This window comes from Nicotiana sylvestris, chromosome 3 (assembly GCF_000393655.2).
Source record: "Nicotiana sylvestris chromosome 3, ASM39365v2, whole genome shotgun sequence".
NCBI classification, from domain to species: Eukaryota; Viridiplantae; Streptophyta; class Magnoliopsida; order Solanales; family Solanaceae; genus Nicotiana; species Nicotiana sylvestris.
The window spans coordinates 117,046,145-117,065,149 of NC_091059.1; the positions used below are offsets into that span (position 1 = coordinate 117,046,145).

The 19,005-nt window shown below is 39.4% G+C and overlaps 2 protein-coding genes across 3 annotated transcripts; one reads left to right on the forward strand and one right to left on the reverse strand.

The window, feature by feature from the left end:
* Nucleotides 1-1,149: 1,149 nt before the first annotated feature.
* LOC104219559 (protein DYAD-like) lies at nucleotides 1,150-5,023 on the forward strand. Its single transcript, XM_009770254.2, has 9 exons — nucleotides 1,150-1,270; nucleotides 1,470-1,591; nucleotides 1,685-2,382; nucleotides 2,465-2,848; nucleotides 2,979-3,041; nucleotides 3,145-3,208; nucleotides 3,310-3,366; nucleotides 3,758-4,465; nucleotides 4,575-5,023. The coding sequence occupies exons 1-9, from the start codon at nucleotides 1,150-1,152 to the stop codon at nucleotides 4,797-4,799; spliced, it is 2,442 nt and encodes an 813-aa protein (XP_009768556.2). The 3' UTR covers nucleotides 4,800-5,023.
* Nucleotides 5,024-5,469: 446 nt separating this feature from the next.
* On the reverse strand, nucleotides 5,470-18,374 carry LOC104219562 (8-amino-7-oxononanoate synthase-like). Of its 2 annotated transcripts, XM_070170972.1 has the most exons (11): nucleotides 18,054-18,374; nucleotides 17,567-17,706; nucleotides 17,364-17,471; nucleotides 9,109-9,347; nucleotides 8,984-9,025; nucleotides 8,618-8,705; nucleotides 7,907-8,040; nucleotides 7,126-7,214; nucleotides 6,381-6,531; nucleotides 6,228-6,296; nucleotides 5,470-5,813 (listed from the first exon to the last, which is right to left on the reverse strand). In XM_070170972.1, exons 1-9 carry the CDS (start codon nucleotides 18,283-18,285, stop codon nucleotides 6,410-6,412), a joined length of 1,194 nt encoding a protein of 397 aa, XP_070027073.1. In that variant the 5' UTR covers nucleotides 18,286-18,374; the 3' UTR covers nucleotides 5,470-5,813; nucleotides 6,228-6,296; nucleotides 6,381-6,409. The 2 variants fall into 2 exon arrangements, with proteins under 2 accessions (XP_070027073.1, XP_070027074.1); XM_070170973.1 differs by lacking the exon at nucleotides 7,126-7,214.
* Between the last annotated feature and the right edge of the window lie 631 nt (nucleotides 18,375-19,005).

The window sequence follows — 19,005 nt, forward strand, 5'->3', positions numbered from 1 at the left end:
ACTTCTTGTTTTTTGGTCTTGCTTTGATATGAATATGAAAGTTCATGAATCATTTATTAGAGATTTCCGTAAGGTTACAGCCTTTTCAGATTGATCAGCAGCAGTTTAGTCAAAAAGCAGTGGGATTTTTCAACTTTTTATCAGTGCTTGAACTGCTTGTGTATGATGAATATTATATGAATATACAAATATTCAGTTGGCGTATACAGAAGAGCATGAGAGTGTTGAAATGTACGGACACTGAGGGTTAGCGCAGTTCATGTCTGGGTTATTTATCCGTATGAGTGTTTTTGATCTTTTTGCTTTTCAGCCGCTATCTTTAATGCATTACTATTCATGGAACTGATCGTTTCTGGGAAAAAACCCTAATGGCAGCTCAACTCCACTTTTCTTTTGATTTCTGTTTTACCCAGATAGTCATTTTCAACTTTTTCAAATTTGACCCCAAAAAATCCAACTTTTTATGCTAATCATTAGCGTTAATCACTCATATTTATATATTCTTTGCTTTATTTGCTTACAGATAATGGCAACAATGGAAACTTACTACAGAAAAAGATCCAAAAAAGCCATTCAAGCCAACCTCGTAAGCTCTCTCTCTAAACGCTTTTTCTCTCTCTAGATAGGTGCACTACTTCAGGCATGGAGGTGGTTTTTTATCAGATCTGAAAGTCTCCTTTTTCTGTTATGCTATTCTTTGGCTTCATTAAATGTGATTCCTTTACACGCGCCTTTAACATATTGTTATGATCAAATGCACGCGCCACATTAATGGTATTTTTACTTGAGCAGTAGCTTTCAATACTAGTGCGTGCATGTATTGTGTTTTCCTGCAAAAAGACAAAAAGAAATCTGCTTGATAATGATGATGGTGATTGCTAAATAACCCGCATGAGTGGGTCGAAAGAAACACTTATTAGACAAATACTATCAGATTATGCATATGTTAATAGTATAATATTCTAAACTAAATGATCATATCATAGTGTATATATTAAACTCGTGTAGAGTATATTCTGTGACATATATTTGAAGAAGAGAGAGAGAGAGTACGTGCATATATATTGCTAGTCTGAGAGAAAGGATAATGGTGGTAGTGGGTGTTCATCTTTTGTAATACAGCTTTATTTATATATATACGTACAGGAAATGGATTACCTGAAAGGGCAAAAGCAAGGCAGTGTCGCCTGCGCAGACACTCCAGCTTTGGCCAGACATGACAACCAACCTCTTCTGCCCACATCTGATCGCTGTACCCTAAAACGCAATGGTACTCACTCACTCACTCTCTTTCTGCACTAGTTGTACTGTATTTTAACCTCATATGAATCAATTTCTTATACCCCCATTTGGCCATTTGTTTGTGTAGTAGTATCTACATATCTAATACTAAGCTTTTGGGTTTGCAAAAGTAACTATAGTTTCTGGGAAAATGTATTCTTATTATGATCCTTTTCTTTGCTTTTCAGCAGACCATGAAATTCTGCAGAATGCAAAGATGAATATTGAGATGGGTTCTATTTACGAGATTGATCATATGTATTTGCCTCCTAGGACCCCAGTTCAACTCAAGTCCATCCGAGTTGCTATGGTGAGAAAATCCTGATGTTATAGTACAAAAATTATTTTCTGGTTTTAAATTTGAACCTAGACTAATTAAGCGAAATATGTTCTGATTTTTCAGGTGAGCGAGAGAACTGTATTGAATGTGGCAGTGAGGTACCCGAGCATGCAGTCACTACAAACATACTTCAGCAATAGCAAACGAGAGATGTATCCAGCTTTTGATGAGAAGTTCGTAATGGGAACAGCTCTGGCTAGTAAAGTGCTTCTTCGTCAAGTTCCTTCTCAGGAGTTTGCCGAGAAGAAACATCTTCATAGCTTTTGGTTAGTCAACTATACTACTTTGGGCGCTGTTCCTGCTGCAAAGAATGGCATCTGCTTATCTCAGCTCAAGGTCAATGGTATGGTTACTTGGGGAATACGCCGGCAGGTCAAGTTTATGGGGAGACACGAAGACCAAAGCAACAACACCAAGTCTTCTTCCAGTTTCGTTCAAGGAGAAGAAATTCCAAAACTGAAAACACCAGAAAAATCTGAAGAAGAAGATGAAGAGGACGATGATGAGGAAGAAGATGAAATTGATGGTGAATCAGTAAAGCAAGAAGATGAAGAAGCAGAAGAGGACGATGATGAGGAAGCTGTAACAGAAAAGACTAACAAGAATCTAAAGAGAAAGAGGTATAGCTTTAGAGCAACTACAGTAAAGAAAAAGGCAAAGACAACAAGGGGTCCTGAGAAGAAAAATAAGATTAAGAAGAAAAACAAATGCAGGGTTTTGTCAGTATACAAAGACCCCAAAGACCGTTGGTCTGCTGAGAGGTAATTAAATACTTTATATGTATTGCAGTTTCAGAAGGAAACAAAAGACCCCTGAATCATTTCCTTTTTCTAATGTGTTAAGGTACGAGTTGGCGGAGAAAAACTTAATGGAGGTGATGAAGGCAAAGGGAGCAACGGCTAATAACCCTATTATCAGGCCAGAGTTGAGAGCAGAGGCGCGGAAGCGCATTGGAGATACGGGCCTTCTGGATCATCTGCTCAAGCACTTGGCTGGTAAGATTGCACCTGGAGGAACTGAACGTTTTCGCCGTCGTCACAATGCTGAGGGAGCAATGGAGTATTGGCTGGAGAGTGCTGACTTAGTCAACATCAGGAAGGAGGCTGGTGTTAATGATCCTTATTGGATTCCCCCACCTGGTTGGAAGCTTGGAGACTCCCCCATTCAACACCCCATTTGTACTCAGGAATTCAAGCACCTGAAAGATGAGATTTTTGTACTCAAAAGGTTAAGCAGAAAATTCTTCACTAGTTTTTTAATGTGCATATGTCTGTAACAGAAAAAAATTGAAGTAGTTCTATGAATATTATTCATGTGGAGCACTGATGAGTTTTGTTATGTCTGTAATCGTAAACAGAGACTGGGAGGAAATGGCGAGTTCCAAGGAACAGTTGGAAGAAGAAGTTGGAAGACTGAAAAGGTGAATACTGTACTGATGATTACTGTAATTCAAAGTTTTTGTGTTGGTGAAATATAATCTATGATTGTGTTAATATGTTCCTTTTTTTTTTTGGTTTGAGCAGAAGGATTGAGGAGCTTGAATTCAAGAAGAAGCAAAGCCAAGCTATTGAGACGGCAAAGACAATGGTAATTTATTAATTTCTAAAAGACATAGTAGTAGTTTGCCATTGAGTTGTTTCAAAGTTATTACTCCGAGATTTATACTTCATGTTCCATTTTTGTGGCAGGAAAAGTACAAGAAGCAATTAATGATGACCACTTCAGATTTTATGGCCAAAATGGAGGTATTCTAATCAATTAACTAAACTTTTTGAATAAATTCTAGTCCTGCGATTTTATTTTAAATTAGTATTGGATATCCCAAAGTCCAAATTGGAGCCATGCTATTGCTTTGCATGTAGCCACATGAATGCTGGGAATTAATTAGAAGCCACTAACACTTTCACCTTGTGCTTCGAGTTACATCTGAGACACCCAACTTATTCATTTCTCTAATCCATCAAACATGCAATATTCCTCCTCTCTGGTTCTCTCTGTTTTTATGAATGTGGGTTGAGGCTAAAGTTTGACTGGTTAGGAAGTAGATGCATATTACTGTAGCATGTACTATGATATGTAATAAATAACTACTGTATGGACTGGTAATTAAAATGGGTGCTCTGGTTATGAATACAGGAAAAGTGTCTGAGCCTAGTGTCTAAACTGGAAGAAAAAGAAAAGTCAATCTCCACATTAATGTTGTCGACAGAAGAAAAGAAAAAGCAAGTGGAACCAGAGAAACAGGGAGTGCAAGAGGTAGTAACAGTGGGAGAAAAGAAGAGATCAAAAGTAGCTGATGATCAGAGCAAGGAGGTAATAGCAGTTGAACCCAAGCTGAAAGCAGCCACAAAAGCACAAAAAACTACTCCAACAGCTGAGGAAAAAGCTGCCAAGATACAAAGACTTAAGAGTGGCTTCAGGATCTGCAAGCCCCAAGGTAGTTTCCTCTGGCCAAACATGGTTCGCAACAACAAGAACAATGGTGGCAACATGTCCAATCAGGTTATGGTCCTGGTTGAAGATGTTCATATGGTCCCAACACCACCTTCAGTCTCTTCTTCCACTGCCATAGCAGCTCCTTCACTGCTGCCTTACTATCAGCATAATAAGCAGCAGCAGCCAGTTTCCCCTGTCAAGCCTGTCCCCGAAAGACGAGCTGTCACTGTTACTGTCTCCACCATCTCTAGTGAAACTCGCTATGAAGCTGGGGATAACAATTACTCTACTAGCAACAAGACAACCACTTTGATCAACTTAAATGATGTCCCTTTTAGCGCTGGTGAAGGATTTCAACAAGCCCCAACATCAAGGCAAACTATAACCACAACTACTGTCATGCCTCATGTGAGTATACCATCTTCTCTCTTCAATGCCTATTGCATTTTAGTGAATTCTTCATGTTGTAGAAAGGACTTAATAACTGATTGCCACTTTCTCTATGTATGTATTCAAGACATTGTCCTCTCCTGTGAATGGAGACAAGATGAGTAAACCATGGCAAGCTTCAAGAGATGACAGGGCTAGCCAGGTGGCCCTGAGTGGGAAGGACTCAGGTCAGCAACAAGCAAGCAAATGCTGCTCTTCTTCAGCCACATCCTTGCCCCAGGGAGCTGCAAGTTGGTTAGTTCTGGCTACTCCAAGCAACACTGACGCCTCAGATGAGTCCATCATTGGATGAGAAATTGGCAACTGGTTCATATTTAGGGGAACTATATAGAGTATAGTATCTAGACTATTATTAGGTCCTTTCGTTTCCAAGCGTATATAAGTTGAAGATTCTGCTTTTTTGGCCTTGTTTTGCTTTTGCTATGGATGCTGTTATTCCAAGGGTATTGGTAGTAATCTGTGTATGGAAGGAAAAATACTCCAGCATTTGATACATCCGGAACCTTTGGAAATCGAATTTCCTGGGAGACTCTAGTACCAAATATTCCCAGTAGATTCAGTAATATATTAATTCACATAATATCTTGCATGATTGAGAAGAAAAAGTCTCCTCGTCTTCCTATTTAGAAGCCACAGCTTACTTTGATGCGATCATGAATCAAACCAGATCGAAACAGTATCAAATCAACAATACAGTGGAAGTGTATTGAATCAAGAACCGACAGTAAACTAAACGCACCTATATCCAACCTCGAATTAAAGTTGCGAGTTCAACTGACACTTGACAAAATGATACTATGATTTATGGCATTAAATTTTTCATTTAAACCAGAAAGTGGCTGAGAACAGATTTTTCATTTAAACCAGCAAGTGGCTGAGAACAGACTTCGTACCCTTCATCAATTGGGTGCCAAAATTATTACTATTGAATTTCATTAACTGCTAGATTTCATAGCCAGATGGGGCAAAAACCATGTAAATAATGCACGACTTCACTTACTGAAGAAGGCATCGTTTTCATTAATTGCGGCTCGTATTTACTGTACGAAAAGAAGACCTGCTCAATTAGTATTGAATGCTAAGAACATTATAAGTCACTCTTGTGCAGATGTCTTCACTTACTGAAGAAGGCATCGTTTTCATTAAAATTCACTCTTCTACAAATGCAAATGAATATAACTAGAGTCTGGCATTCCAGCTTGTGCAGCAGAATCCGATCTCACTGAAGCTGACACATTGAGACAGCGCCGCTATGAGCTTTCTTATATCATCCAATGTGTGAGCTGCACTCAAAGTTATCCTTAACCTGAGGAGAGGAGAGTAGGCAGGAGAGAATTTGAGTTCAGAGAAAATGAGAAAAGAAAGTAAAAATTAACCTATTGCATTTGTAGGATAATATTCTGAAACTGCTTAACAAGTAAAAGCCCAAGATAAGCCACTGTCAGAAAAAACAAATTAAGCAAGGTGCAATTGATGACCGAAAACATCATAAAAGCATGTCAACATTTGAGGACAGCTTCATTCAGAGTTCCTCGAAAACAAAGAGGAAATGCAAGAAAACCAACCCAAAATTCTACACCTAGCCAAGTACGAGACGCCCCAACACTATGAATTGCAGACTAAAAAGAAAGTAATGTAATATATAATTATCATGCAGATGAAGATGTGAAAAAATCATCAGCAGTCATCACAACTTCAGAGAGATAGATCAGCGACAAACCTGCATGAGCTAGGAGCCACTGTTGGCGGTCTTATTGCAGTTATGTGAAAGCCAAGTTGCAAAAGATGTCTGTTAAGAAATGAATGAGACAGTTATGAACAAATTAAGAGAGACCGTGCTGGACAAAGAGAGATGGATAGTAAGAAAGGTAACCTGCTAGATTGCAGAGCCGTTGCTTCATTTCACACAATAAGGGAGATGATAGGACTTGTAATGGGGATTCCTGTTAAATCACGGAAACCTTGCACCCTATTCCAAATAGCTCTTCTACGCCACATCTCCTTTTTTGCCACAACAACAGCAGCTACATATGTTACATCATTAACAATGTATAAGTAAGCCACAATAAGCTCGCAGTTCAGAAATCATGTCCAGTCTCCATCCTAACATGGTTCAGTTTTCCAGCTCACACTTATTTTTAATAGGCCACATTTTGTTTGCACTTTTTCCATCTAGGATAAGGAAAAAATTGCCCATAAATATGGGAATGAGAAAGACAACATTTCACGTAAAGTGCCAGATAAGGCTATCCATTTCTTGCAGCCTATCAGTCGATGAAGATGGAACGAAGACCATGAGAGACCAGGGTTCGAATTACACCAGAGACAAAAAAGGGTAATTTCTTCTCTTCTATCTAAGATTTGGCAGGAAGAGTTACTCAGTACTTGTGGAAGGATTAAGGTACGACAAGATAGTTGAGGTGCATGCAAATCGGACAGATACCACCATTATTTAAGTGAAAAAGAAGGAAGGAAAAGGCAGGAAGGAACGGAGGAGAAACTCTCCACTTCTCCGCTAATAGATGAGATCATGAGATACAAAAACAAATACCGTCATCTATAAAATGGCCTCAAATAAGAGCAGTAACTGAATTTTCCATTCTGATAAGTCGATTTACCATGGGCAGCAGCAATTACAGGCACCGGGGTAGAAGTTGAAAATATGAAAGAGCGGCCTCTTGATTGTATCAATTGCTTCCATTTCTTGCTGTTCATTTAGCATTTCAACCCCAAAAAATAGAAGAACTGTAAATAATAACTTCTGATTGAAAATAATGGTCAATATGACTATCTAACATGTACCTAGTAGTCCAATTTTTTTTTATAACCGAGAGATCCCCGAGGCTAGTGTGTCCATAAAGCAATTGTGGCTCACAACAAGCAATTTGACTTTCAAAAAGGTGGGCAGTGTGGCCATAATCAAATTTCTTTCTGTTCAGATAAAGGCGGCTATCATTGGATTGTTCAATATCTATGTGCTGTTGTTTGAGGGAAAAATTCCACATGTAATAGGAATAAAAGCAAATACAGCACACCAGGTATTGCCTTTTGCATGGATAAATATCTTCAACTGAAACTTCACGGATAGAGAACCAGATCTAAACCCAGAGTTTTATGCATGATCCGCACAAATAAACGTAAGCAAAACCAATCTTCTACATAGACTAATTCAAGTTCTCATGAAGCGAGACTGGCACCAAAGTGTTATTCAACTGTCAACCGGTTTCAATGTTGGGACTCTCAGCAGTACATAAAATATTTTGCTCCTAAATGCAAGTCTCAGGTCCATTGAACAAATTAATCAACAGAAGATGAGAACTATAAATCCATGCAGTACTCGACAATGTTAAATCAGAGAGCATATATATCAAGTTTCCTCTGTTCTTTCAATAGTTGTACCTGCATGCTATGAATCCACCATGGCAACCTGCAGCCTTGCTCAGAGTACCTAGGCAAATGTCCACATCACTTTCACAATTGAACAACTCAGCGGCCCCACCACCAGTTTCACCACAAACAAATGTTGCATGAGCCTACAAGTGAGAGGGAAAGAAGAACTAAATTATGTCACAATCAATTACGCTGTCATAGCAACTCAATTTAACTATACAAGTAGAAAAATGCAGTTCTCTTTCACAAATGATTACACGAACAGGATTTAGGGAGAAAGTAAATGAACATGGAGACTGAAATTTTAATTTGTTTTATTGTTATATCCGAGAAATCCCCCATGCTAGTGGTGCCTGGTTCGAAGATCGATGGATAATGGGGCCGCAACTCTATCCTTCTCCAGTTAAATTCCAGGCGGGTTCAACTACGCGACGTACGCCTAACCCACACATCACGCTTTACGCACTTACCTCTACAAAGACCGGGGGTGAAATTTTAATTATCATTTACTTTGTAAAATATTTCAAACAAAATATGCACTAGATTTATGTATAAAAGTGCACTAGATTTATGTATAAAGGGAGGAAACTTTAATATCTAGAGCTATGTGAGATTAGAGTAACAAAATAAAGTGACAGGTGTTGGGCATCAGAAGCTCTGAAACTTGCATCATCAATTGATAAAATGACAGATTTTTGTATCAGGTGCTTTGAAACTTACATCATCAATTGCCAATAAAAATCCATGCTTCTTACGAAGCTTCACAAGCTCAAGCATTGGGGCAAAGTCTCCATCCATACTAAATAAGCTGGTAATAAGAACAAAACTGAGGATTCATCAAATATTCCTACAACTACTTTTCTCAATCACTGCATCATCTCTGCACAGCAAAAGTTATCATACAAGTAACTCAATCAAAGAGAAGCAATTCTCTATGTACATTATGACTTCAGCACCGCCGTAATTCCTTCGTTCTTTTATCTCAGCTTTTGAGTTTACTGCTTGTCTTTCTTTTCATTGTAGATTTCTTGGATGATGCCAGTGCACATGAAATTCATAAACATTGAAACTTTAATCGAGGCTAACCTGTCAGTAATGACAACTTTTCTCTTCATTGTACAATTTGTTCTGTTAAAAGACAAACACACGATTAGTCAAGGAGAAAATAACATCCACGGAAGGTAGAAAAATAAAATAAAATAAGAACATACAATAGCTCATTAAGATGGCGCATGTCGCAATGCCGGTAGACAAAAACAGCTATGCTCTTTTGTTTCTCGGCTAGGCGCATACCATCAATAATTGAAGCATGATTCAGGGCATCAGAAAAGACAGCAACCCTTGCATCTACTGAAGGTTCACCTCCATTGGCTAAGAGCATACTGACATTGCCTACAGCAGTCATAAAAGCCATGTTCGCTGAAAAGCCTGTGGGACAAAGAAGGCAATCCTAATATGAAATTAGAGGAAGAATGCATCAGTTTATATCAGTGATTCCCCTAAAAGGTGCAGGTTCCAGCATCATACTCTTCAGCAGTTAGACTCGAAGCAAATTTTGAATTTTTTCATGCAGAGAAAATTTTAGAAATTATCAGCCAGTTAAAATGATTCCCAACGGGTTTTCTCATTTTAATATGTATTCTGGAGCCAGATGGTAAAAACGAAAGTCTGTGACCAACACATTCTTGTAACAAGAACATGAAGGCAGACAGAGATGTAATTTGATAGTAGTTCATGGCAATCAAGTCTGTTAGATATGTACATAATGTAATCTTGTGTCATATTGGAATAGGAGTAGTATGTCCTTGTATAGTATAGCTATAAATAAGGACCTCTTGTATTGTATTGAACACACAATATCAATATATCATATTTTCTCCCGTGCCTTCTCACATGGTATCAGAGCTATCGTGAGAGATTTATCGCTGTGCATAAATTCCAGCGATTCCGGGAAGTGAAATCAGTCACCGGAACCCTTTTTTCGTGTGACTTTTCAAAGTTGTTTTGCGTCTGCTTTGTCTCGATTAGTGTTGTGCAAAATCCAACACTACCACAAAAGTAGTCACTGTCCGGCGACCAAATCCCAGTGAAAATCTCCGGCGGTAGTGTAGCGGTCGGAAGAAAATTTTCCGGCGAAGTTCTGACGTCGCGTGGGCCACCTTGCGGCCATTTTTTGGCGACGATTCTTCAGGACAGATTGTTCCCCTTGCAATTCCGAGCCTACCCATCCAGGTTACACCAAATTCCGACAACTTTTATACTTTTCCGGCGTGAACAGTGATTCCAGAAGTGGACTTCCGGCCATTTTTTGAAAAAGTTTCTTCAGAACAGTTGGGTCGTCTGGTAATTCCGATCCTACCCCTACTGTTTTTATTTCATTCCGACCACTTTGAATTTTTTCCGGCTGCTACAGTAATATTCCGAGAGCTACAGTATTCCTGGAGTGAACAGTGTTTTCCGGCGCAGAACAGTGTTCTGTTTTCCTGCTGTAAACAGTGTTTTCTCAGCGATTTCTTCCGTTTTCCCAAAGGAGTTACTAATTTTCACTATTTCAAGTTAACCCTACTTGAATTAGGGTTAACCGATACTTCGAATAGTCGGATGGTTTCTTTAGTGGATTATTTTGAGTTTCTTCAATACAAAGCAGGTAAGCAGACATCTTCTGAGATAGTTTCCGTTGTTCAAACAGGTAATAGCATGACTTGTGTCTCTCAATCTTCATCCTCTGAGTCTTGGGTCATTGATTCGGGTGCATCGGATCATATTTCTGGTAACAAATCTCTTTTCACTACTATTTCATATTCTCAATCTCTTCCAAGAGTCACAATGGCCAATGGATCTCAAACCATGGCAACTGCAATAGGTCAAGCAAGCCCAATTTTTTCCTCACCTTTAGATTCAGTTCTTTATGTCTCTAATAGTCCTTTTAACCTCATAGTTGTTAGTCGCCTAGCCAAATCACTTAAATGTGCCGTTTTATTTCTTGATGACCATGTTTTTATACAGGAACGCAGTACAGGGCGGATCATTGGTACCGGGCATGAATGAAATGGACTTTATTACCTTATCCTTGCTAAATCACATGAACTCACATCTTGTCTTCCTTCAACAACTTGTCCTGTTACTGATTCACCAGATTTATTACATAAACAGTTGGGACATCCTAGTTTGTCAAAACTTCAAAAAAATGGTACCTGATTTATCTCACTTGTCAGCTCTAGAGTGTGAGTCTTATCAGCTCGGTAAGCATACTCGCTCTCATTTTCCTCGACGTATTGATAATCGAGCAGAGTCACCTTTTACTTTAGTCCATTCAGATGTTTGGGGTCCTAGTCGGGTCAGTTCTACCTTAGGATTCCGCTACTTTGTTAGTTTCATTGATGACTATTCTAGGTGCACTTTGATATTTTTGATAAAAAATCGATCTGAGTTATTTTCTATTTTCCAGACCTTTCACGCTGAAATTCAAAATCAATTTGGGGTTTCTATTCGCACATTTCGTAGTGATAATGCCCGAGAGTATTTGTCTTTCCCATTTCAGCAGTTTATGAAATCTCATGAGATTATTCATCAAACATCTTGTCCGTACACATCTCAACAAAATGGGGTAGCTGAAAGAAAGAATAGACATCTTATTGAAACTGCTCGTACCCTACTCATACAATCTCATTCTCCGTTGCGTTTTTTGGGGGGATGCAGTTCTTACATTTTGCTATCTTAAGCTATCTAGAACCAAGTTCCATTCTCTGTTATGTTTCCCCACTTACCTTTGTTCTCTCTTCCACCCCGTATCTTTGGAAGCACTTGTTTTGTCCATAACCTTACTCCAGGAACAGATAAGTTAGCTCCCCGTGCTCTTAAGTGCGTATTTCTTGGTTTCTCGAGAACGCAAAAGGGGTATCGATGCTATTCTCCTGACCTCCAGCGGTACCTTATGTCCGCTGATGTTACCTTCTTTGAAACCCAATCATACTTCACAGGTCCAAGTAATCACTTAGATATTTCTGAGGTACTACCAGTCTCTTCTTTTGGAGATTCAGTCACTATCTCCCATCCATCTTCCTCTACATCTCCAGCTCCACCACTTATAGCTCTCGTTCCATCATCTATAGCTCCAGTTCCACCACCTATAGTTCTAATTCCTCCACATAATCCAGCTCAACCTTCTGCAGCTCCACCACTCTTGACTTATCATCGTCGTCCACATCCAGCATCAAGCCTAGGTGATTCACGTCCTACATCAGATTCTGCACCTACTGTGGACTTGTCTCCTCTTAGTCAACCAATTGCACTCCGCAAAGGTGTACAATCCACACTTAATCCTAATCCCCACTATGTTGGTCTAAGTTATCATCGTCTGTCGTCACTTCATTATGCTTTTATATCTTTTTGTCCACTGTTTCTATTCCTAAGTCTACATGTGAGGCACTATCTCATCCTGGATGGCGACAGGCTATGATTGACGAGATGTCTGCTTTACATGCGAGTGGCACTTGGGAGCTTGTTCCTCTTCCTGCAGGTAAGTCTACTGTTGGTTGTCGTTGGGTTTATGCAGTCAAAGTCGGCCCGGATGGCCAGATTGATCGGCTTAAGGCTCGTCTTGTTGCAAAAGGATATACTCAGATTTTTGGGCTTGATTATAGTGATACTTTCTCTCCCGTGGCTAAAGTAGCATTTGTTCGCCTTTTTTTGTCCATGGCTGATGTACGTCATTGGCCTCTTTATCAGTTAGACATTAAGAATGTTTTTCTCCACGGTAATCTTGACGAGGAAGTTTATATGGAGCAACCACCTGGTTTTGTTGCTCAGGGGGAGTTTAGTGGTTGTGTATGCAGATTGCGCAGGTCACTATATGGTTTGAAACAGTCCCCTCGAGCCTGGTTTGGTAAGTTCAGCACAATTATTCAGGAGTTCGGCATGACTCGTAGTGAGGCTGATCACTCTGTGTTTTATCAGCATTCTGCTCCAAATCTGTGTATTTATCTGGTGGTTTATGTTGATGATATTGTTATTACTAGGAACGATCAGGATGGTATTACTAATCTGAAGCAACATCTCTTTCAGCACTTCCAAACTAAGGATCTGGGCAGACTGAAGTATTTTCTAGGTATTGAGGTCGCTCAGTCTAGCTCAGGTATTGTTATTTCACAGCGGAAGTATGCCTTAGACATTCTTGAGGAGACTGGAATGATGGGTTGCAGACCTATTGACTCTCCTATGGATCCGAATGCTAAGCTTCTGCCTGGACAGGGGAGCCTCTTAGAGACCCTACGAGATATAGGAGGTTGGTTGGAAAATTGAATTACCTCACAGTGACTAGACCTGACATTTCTTTTCCGGTGAGTGTTGTAAGTCAGTTTATGGATTCTCCCTGTGATAGTCACTGGGATGCAGTTGTTTGTATTCTTCGGTATATAAAGTCAGCTCTAGGCAAAGGATTACTATTCGAGGATCGAGGCCACGAGCAGATTGTTGGGTACACAGATGCTGATTGGGCAGGATCACCTTCTAATAGACGATCTACATCTGGATATTGTGTTCTAGTAGGAGGTAATTTGGTCTCGTGGAAGAGCAAGAAACAAAATGTAGTTGCTCGATCTAGCGCCGAAGCGGAATATCGGGCCATGGCTATGGCAACGTGTGAGTTAGTTTGGATCAAGCAGTTGCTCAAGGAGTTAAAGTTCGGAGAAATCAGCAGGATGGAACTAGTGTGTGATAACCAAGCTGCTTTTCATATTGCGTCAAATCCGGTATTCCATGAGAGTACTAAACACATTGAGATCGACTGTCACTTTGTCAGAGAAAAAAATACTTTCAGGAGATATTGTTACAAAGTTTGTAAAGTCGAATGATCAACTAGCAGATATTTTCACTAAGTCTCTTACTGGTTCTCGTATTAGTTACATGTGTAATAAACTCGGTAAATATAATGTGTATGCACCGGCTTGAGGGGAAGTGTTAGATATGTACATAATGTAGTCTTGTCCCACATTGAAATAGGAGTAGTATGTCATTGTATAGTATAGCTATAAATAAGGACCTCTTGTATTGTATTGAACACACAATATCAATATATCATATTTTCTCTCGTGCCTTCTCACAAAGTCAATGACAGTTACTTCCTTAACTGGAAGTAATTTTGCCGTTAGATGCGATAATCAAATTTATTAAAGAGTAAAACTGGATGCCACTGCATTTTTCGGTCATCTCACAAGAAGGTATTATCCCTTTCTTTAAGACGAAGAAGATGCCAGAGGAATGGAGGTGGAGTATGATGATTCCGTTGTACAAAAACAAAGGTGATATCCAGAACTGTAACAACTATAGGGGTATCAAGTTGCTTAGTCATACGATGAAAGTGGGGAGAGGGTGGAGGAGGCAAGGATGAGGAGGTCGGCGTCTATATCTGAGAACCAATTCGGATTCATGCCGAGTCGTTCAACTACGGAAGCTATTCATCTTATCTGAAGGTTGGTGGAACAGTACAGGGATAGGAGGAAGGATTTGCACATGGTGTTTATTGACCTAGAGAAAGCGTACGACAAGGTCTCTAGGGAGGTTCTTTGGAGATGCTTGGAGGTAAAAGGTGTCCCGGTAGCATACATTAGTGTGACTAAGGACATGTATGATGGAGCCAAGACTCAGGTTAGGACAGTAGGAGAAGACTCGGAGCATTTTCCGATGGTTATGGGGTTACACCAAGGATCTGTGCTCAGCCCTTTCTAATTTGCTCTGGCAATGGACGCACTAACGCACCATATTCAAGAGTAGGTGCCATGGTGTATGTTATTTGCTGATGATATAGTTCTGATAGATGAGACGTGAGGAGGTATTGACGAGAGACTGGAGGTTTGGAGACAGACCCTTGAGTCAAACGGTTTCAAGTTGAGCAGGACTAAGACGGAGTACTTGGAGTGCAAGTTCATCGATGTTACGGAGGAAGTGGACAGCGACGTGAGGCTTGATTCACAAGTCATCCCTAAGAAAGGAAGTTTTAAGTACCTTGGGTCGATTATCCAGGGGAACAGGGAGATCGACGATGATGTCGTGCACCGTATAAGGGCAGGTTGGATGAAATGGAGGTTAGCATCTTGCATTTTGTGTGACAAAAAGGTGCCCCCGAAACTTAAAGACATGTTCTACAGAGTGGTGGTTAGACCGGCAATGTTGTATGGGTCAAAATGTTGGCCAGTTAAGATTGCCCATATCCAGAAGATGAAAGTAGTAGAGATGAGGATGTTGAAATGGATGTGCGGGCACACGAGGTTGGATAAGATTAGGAATGAAGATATTCGAGCAAGGGTGGGCGTGGCTCCCATGAAGGACAAAATGCGGGAAGTGAGGCTTAGATGGTTCTGGCACGTGCAGAGGAGAAGCCTAGATGCCCCGGTTAGGAGGTGCGAGCGGTTGGCGCTCTGACGGGTATGAGGAGAGGTAGAGGGCAGCCAAAGAAGTATTGGGGAGAGGTGATCAGGCAGGACATGACGCAACTTCAGCTCACCGAAGACATGGCCCTTGATAGGAAGGTATGGAGGGAGAGTTTTTGAAGGTTAGTAGGTAGTTGAGCGTTTTTCTACTCCGTTCTGTGTGTAAGTATAGTCGGTCAGTGTCGTGTTTTAGTATGCCAGTGGTACATGTTATGCTCGTACTATTTTCTAGGATCTTGTCACTACATTGATTATTGATATTGCTATTCCAGGTATATTTCCTGACTCTTGGCTCGCTGGTACTATCTTTCTGGTTATGTTATTGTTACTATTCTATTGTCGCATTTCATCTTCTTGTGCCGAGGGTCTATTTGGAAACAGCCTCCCTACCCTAGGGTAGGGGTAAGGTATGCGTACACACTACCCTTCCCAGACCCGACTTGTGGGATTATACTGGGCCGTTGTTGTTGTTGTTGTTGTGGGGGGAGGGGGGTTCCTTGTAATAAGAGTATTAAGGTAGACAGAGATGTAATTTGATAATAGCTCATAGCAATCAAGTCAGTGACAGACTGACAGTTGCTCCCCTAACTGGAAGTAATTTTGCCGCTAGATGCGAGAATCAAATCTATTAAAGAGTAAAACTGGATGCCACTGTATTTTCCGGTCATCTTACAAGAAGGTAGTTATCCCTTTCTTTTTCTTTTCTTGGGGGGGGGGGGGGTAGCTTTTCACAGTGAGGAACATTAGGAGTTCTGTTTTTTCTTTTTCTTATGTATTTGTTTTTAGGAGTTGTTTCTTAACTAGATGAAGGATCAATTTGGCAACAGAGGACTATTTGCGTTACTGGGTGCATGTTGGATCATCAACATTCATCAGAACAACAGAGTGCTTTCATTTCTGCATAAGTTATTTCTCTTCTACATTCTACAAAGCTTCCAGAGGCAAGAAACTTTCATGACTATATCAACACTATAACTGAAACCATTGTTCATTCTCTCCTCTCTCTCTCAAACAGACCATGTTTAGTTGAATATATAACAGCTGCAGCATCAACTACAATGGAAGCATTATAGATTAGACACTTTAACCTACAGAAAGATTATTCAAATCCTGCAACTACCAAAATCAAATCCTAGCATCAGTTAATCACTAAGAAATAAGCAATCAGCCTCCAACAATGAGAATTTGGATCTGTTTGAGAAATTTCTGTGGAGATTATTTGCTATTATGAGAATGTTGATTGGTATGAATAATAATGGTTGTAGTGGTTGAGTCCAAAGGTTTTACTAAATTTCTTTCCTGCCAGCTCAAAGAGATCCAAATTGCAATGGTTGAAAGGAAAGAGACAGCTGTTTAGTGGTTAAGTCCAAGGTAAATCAAAGAATATCAGTTCCCTTTTTCAGGTATTTCTCAAGTGGATAAGCATTTTTCTCATTTAATTGTTTAGTGAGAAGCTTGTTGAAGGCTTGAAGCAAGGAATACACCCATAAGATGGAGAAGAAGATGTAATTACTGAACCATTGCGAAGGTACAGATAAAGTATGGTAAATTGACTTCTTTGATGGGGAAAATCCCTCATCGCTCACACAAACATGTAGATGTTCATTTCCTGTTGTAAATTTTTGACTATATTTATTTATGAATAAATTAAAAGTATGAAAATGATTATTAACCATAGACTTTGGACATGAAAGAACATCCTCCATCAATCTGGTTGATTTCGACATCAATATCAAGATCACAAATCACAAACAAGCTAAGGGAAACATGTGTCATACTACTATACCAACTCCACATTACTCTAACATGAATGCTTCATATAAACAAACATATGGGTTTTTATATACCCTCATGCAGCATTATAGGTCCTAAGTTCTTCTAGTACCAGAAGGAAAAGACAATTAGGAGAATAACGTGAGATGCCAACTCATTTCACTCCAGTGCCCGCAATTATTTACGGGGTATTTTATATTTGGTTTCCATTTAAGCAAGTTCACTATTCGAAACTTAAGACGATTATCAAAGAAATAAGTGAATACCTCCTTGTTTTTTAACTCCGCCAAGGATGACTCTAGTTGTCGATGATAATTGGTATAACCACATATTAGTGCAGAACCTCTTGGACCCATTCTATGCCTTTGAACTGCCTGAACACAAAAATTATAACAAATTAGCTAATGGGGAGCATTTAGTATCAGCCAAAAAAATCATCAATATATGAAAAGTTGAAGAGGCATAATGCCTGTGTTGCAGCCTTGATAATTGTAGGATGCGAACTCAAGCCCAGGTAATCATTTCCAGAGAATAAAATTAACGTCTTGAATGTTCCAGCACTTGCCCCTACTTCAGTATCCACCACACCGTTGCAACCAACCTCATCTCCTACAAGGGAATTTTAATGAAAATAGTGAAGACAACATTTCAACTTCGTAGAATAACCAACTGAAGAAAATTACAGCATAAGCATTTGTATCATTCTTTTCTGTAACCAGTGGTAGATTCAGTCAGAGGGGCTGCACTTGCTGCAAAAACATATATTTATACTAAATTCAGCCTATGTGGTTAAAATTTACAGTATTCTAACGCTGCTACCTAGGTCGTTATTTCCAAATTTAGCAACAAAAAAACGAAACTTTTCGCAAGTGAAACTACCAACAAGAGAAGACTAAAATTGAAATCGAAAAAAAAATGAAAAAAAAAAAACGAAATGGAGTAAAAATAACCCGCACCGGAACTGGGAATGTCTTGCAACCATTTATGATACGTAGTTTCTGAAATCTGAACTTCCACTGTGTCTCTATCCCATTGGCGTAATTCATCGAAAAATTCGAAGTCGTCGGCATTAGAATGGCTTAACGAGTTTGAATCCTTGGATAGATGAATGGGTCTAACAGAACGAAGGAGTTTATGCGACTCCAGTTTCTGCAGTGCCAACTCAACCCATTCGTCCCATGAGTTCATTCTTCCTTCGCCGGCGAACAATGGCAGCGGCAGTCGTACTGAACCCCGACCCGATAGGGAAATCACTAGCTGTTGGTTTTTGTGAAATGTTTGTGGTGGAATGGTATTTTATTCTTCTTTTTTTCTGGATAATTTTATTCAGCTTGATTATACTGATTACACGAATTAAAAACTTAAAATGTTAAGTACTACTTAACTCATTTGCTTGTGAAACTCTTTTTAAGTTCTTGCCGCGAAAACAAATTCTAAATTTAGGAAATGATTTTTCTCTAAGGGTGTGTTTGCTATAATGGAAAATGTTTTCCGTGGAAAATGTTTTCCAAGAAAATGTTTTTCCGTCGAAAATGTTTTTCCGTCGAAAATGTTTTCCAAGAAAATATTTTATTGGAAAACAAATAGTAATCTTATTCATTTTTCGGTGTTTGGTATGCAAATTAAGGAAAACAACTTCTCAAGAGTATTCATAAATAATTTAAATATAATAAACATGAATGCATAAACTTCAAACCAACAATCTTCCGCACCGGCGGCCTTTCCATAAAGCAAGTAAAGCAACTATGTTAGGCCCCACATTTGTGGAGGCCCAATTTTTTGTTACACATAATAGGCTATGTATAAGTGTAGAAAAAGGTTATGTGAAGTGAAAAAGCTTGATTTCTTTCTTTAACAATTATTGAGAATAATGATTTGCAACTGCTATGATTCCTGCCACGAATATTG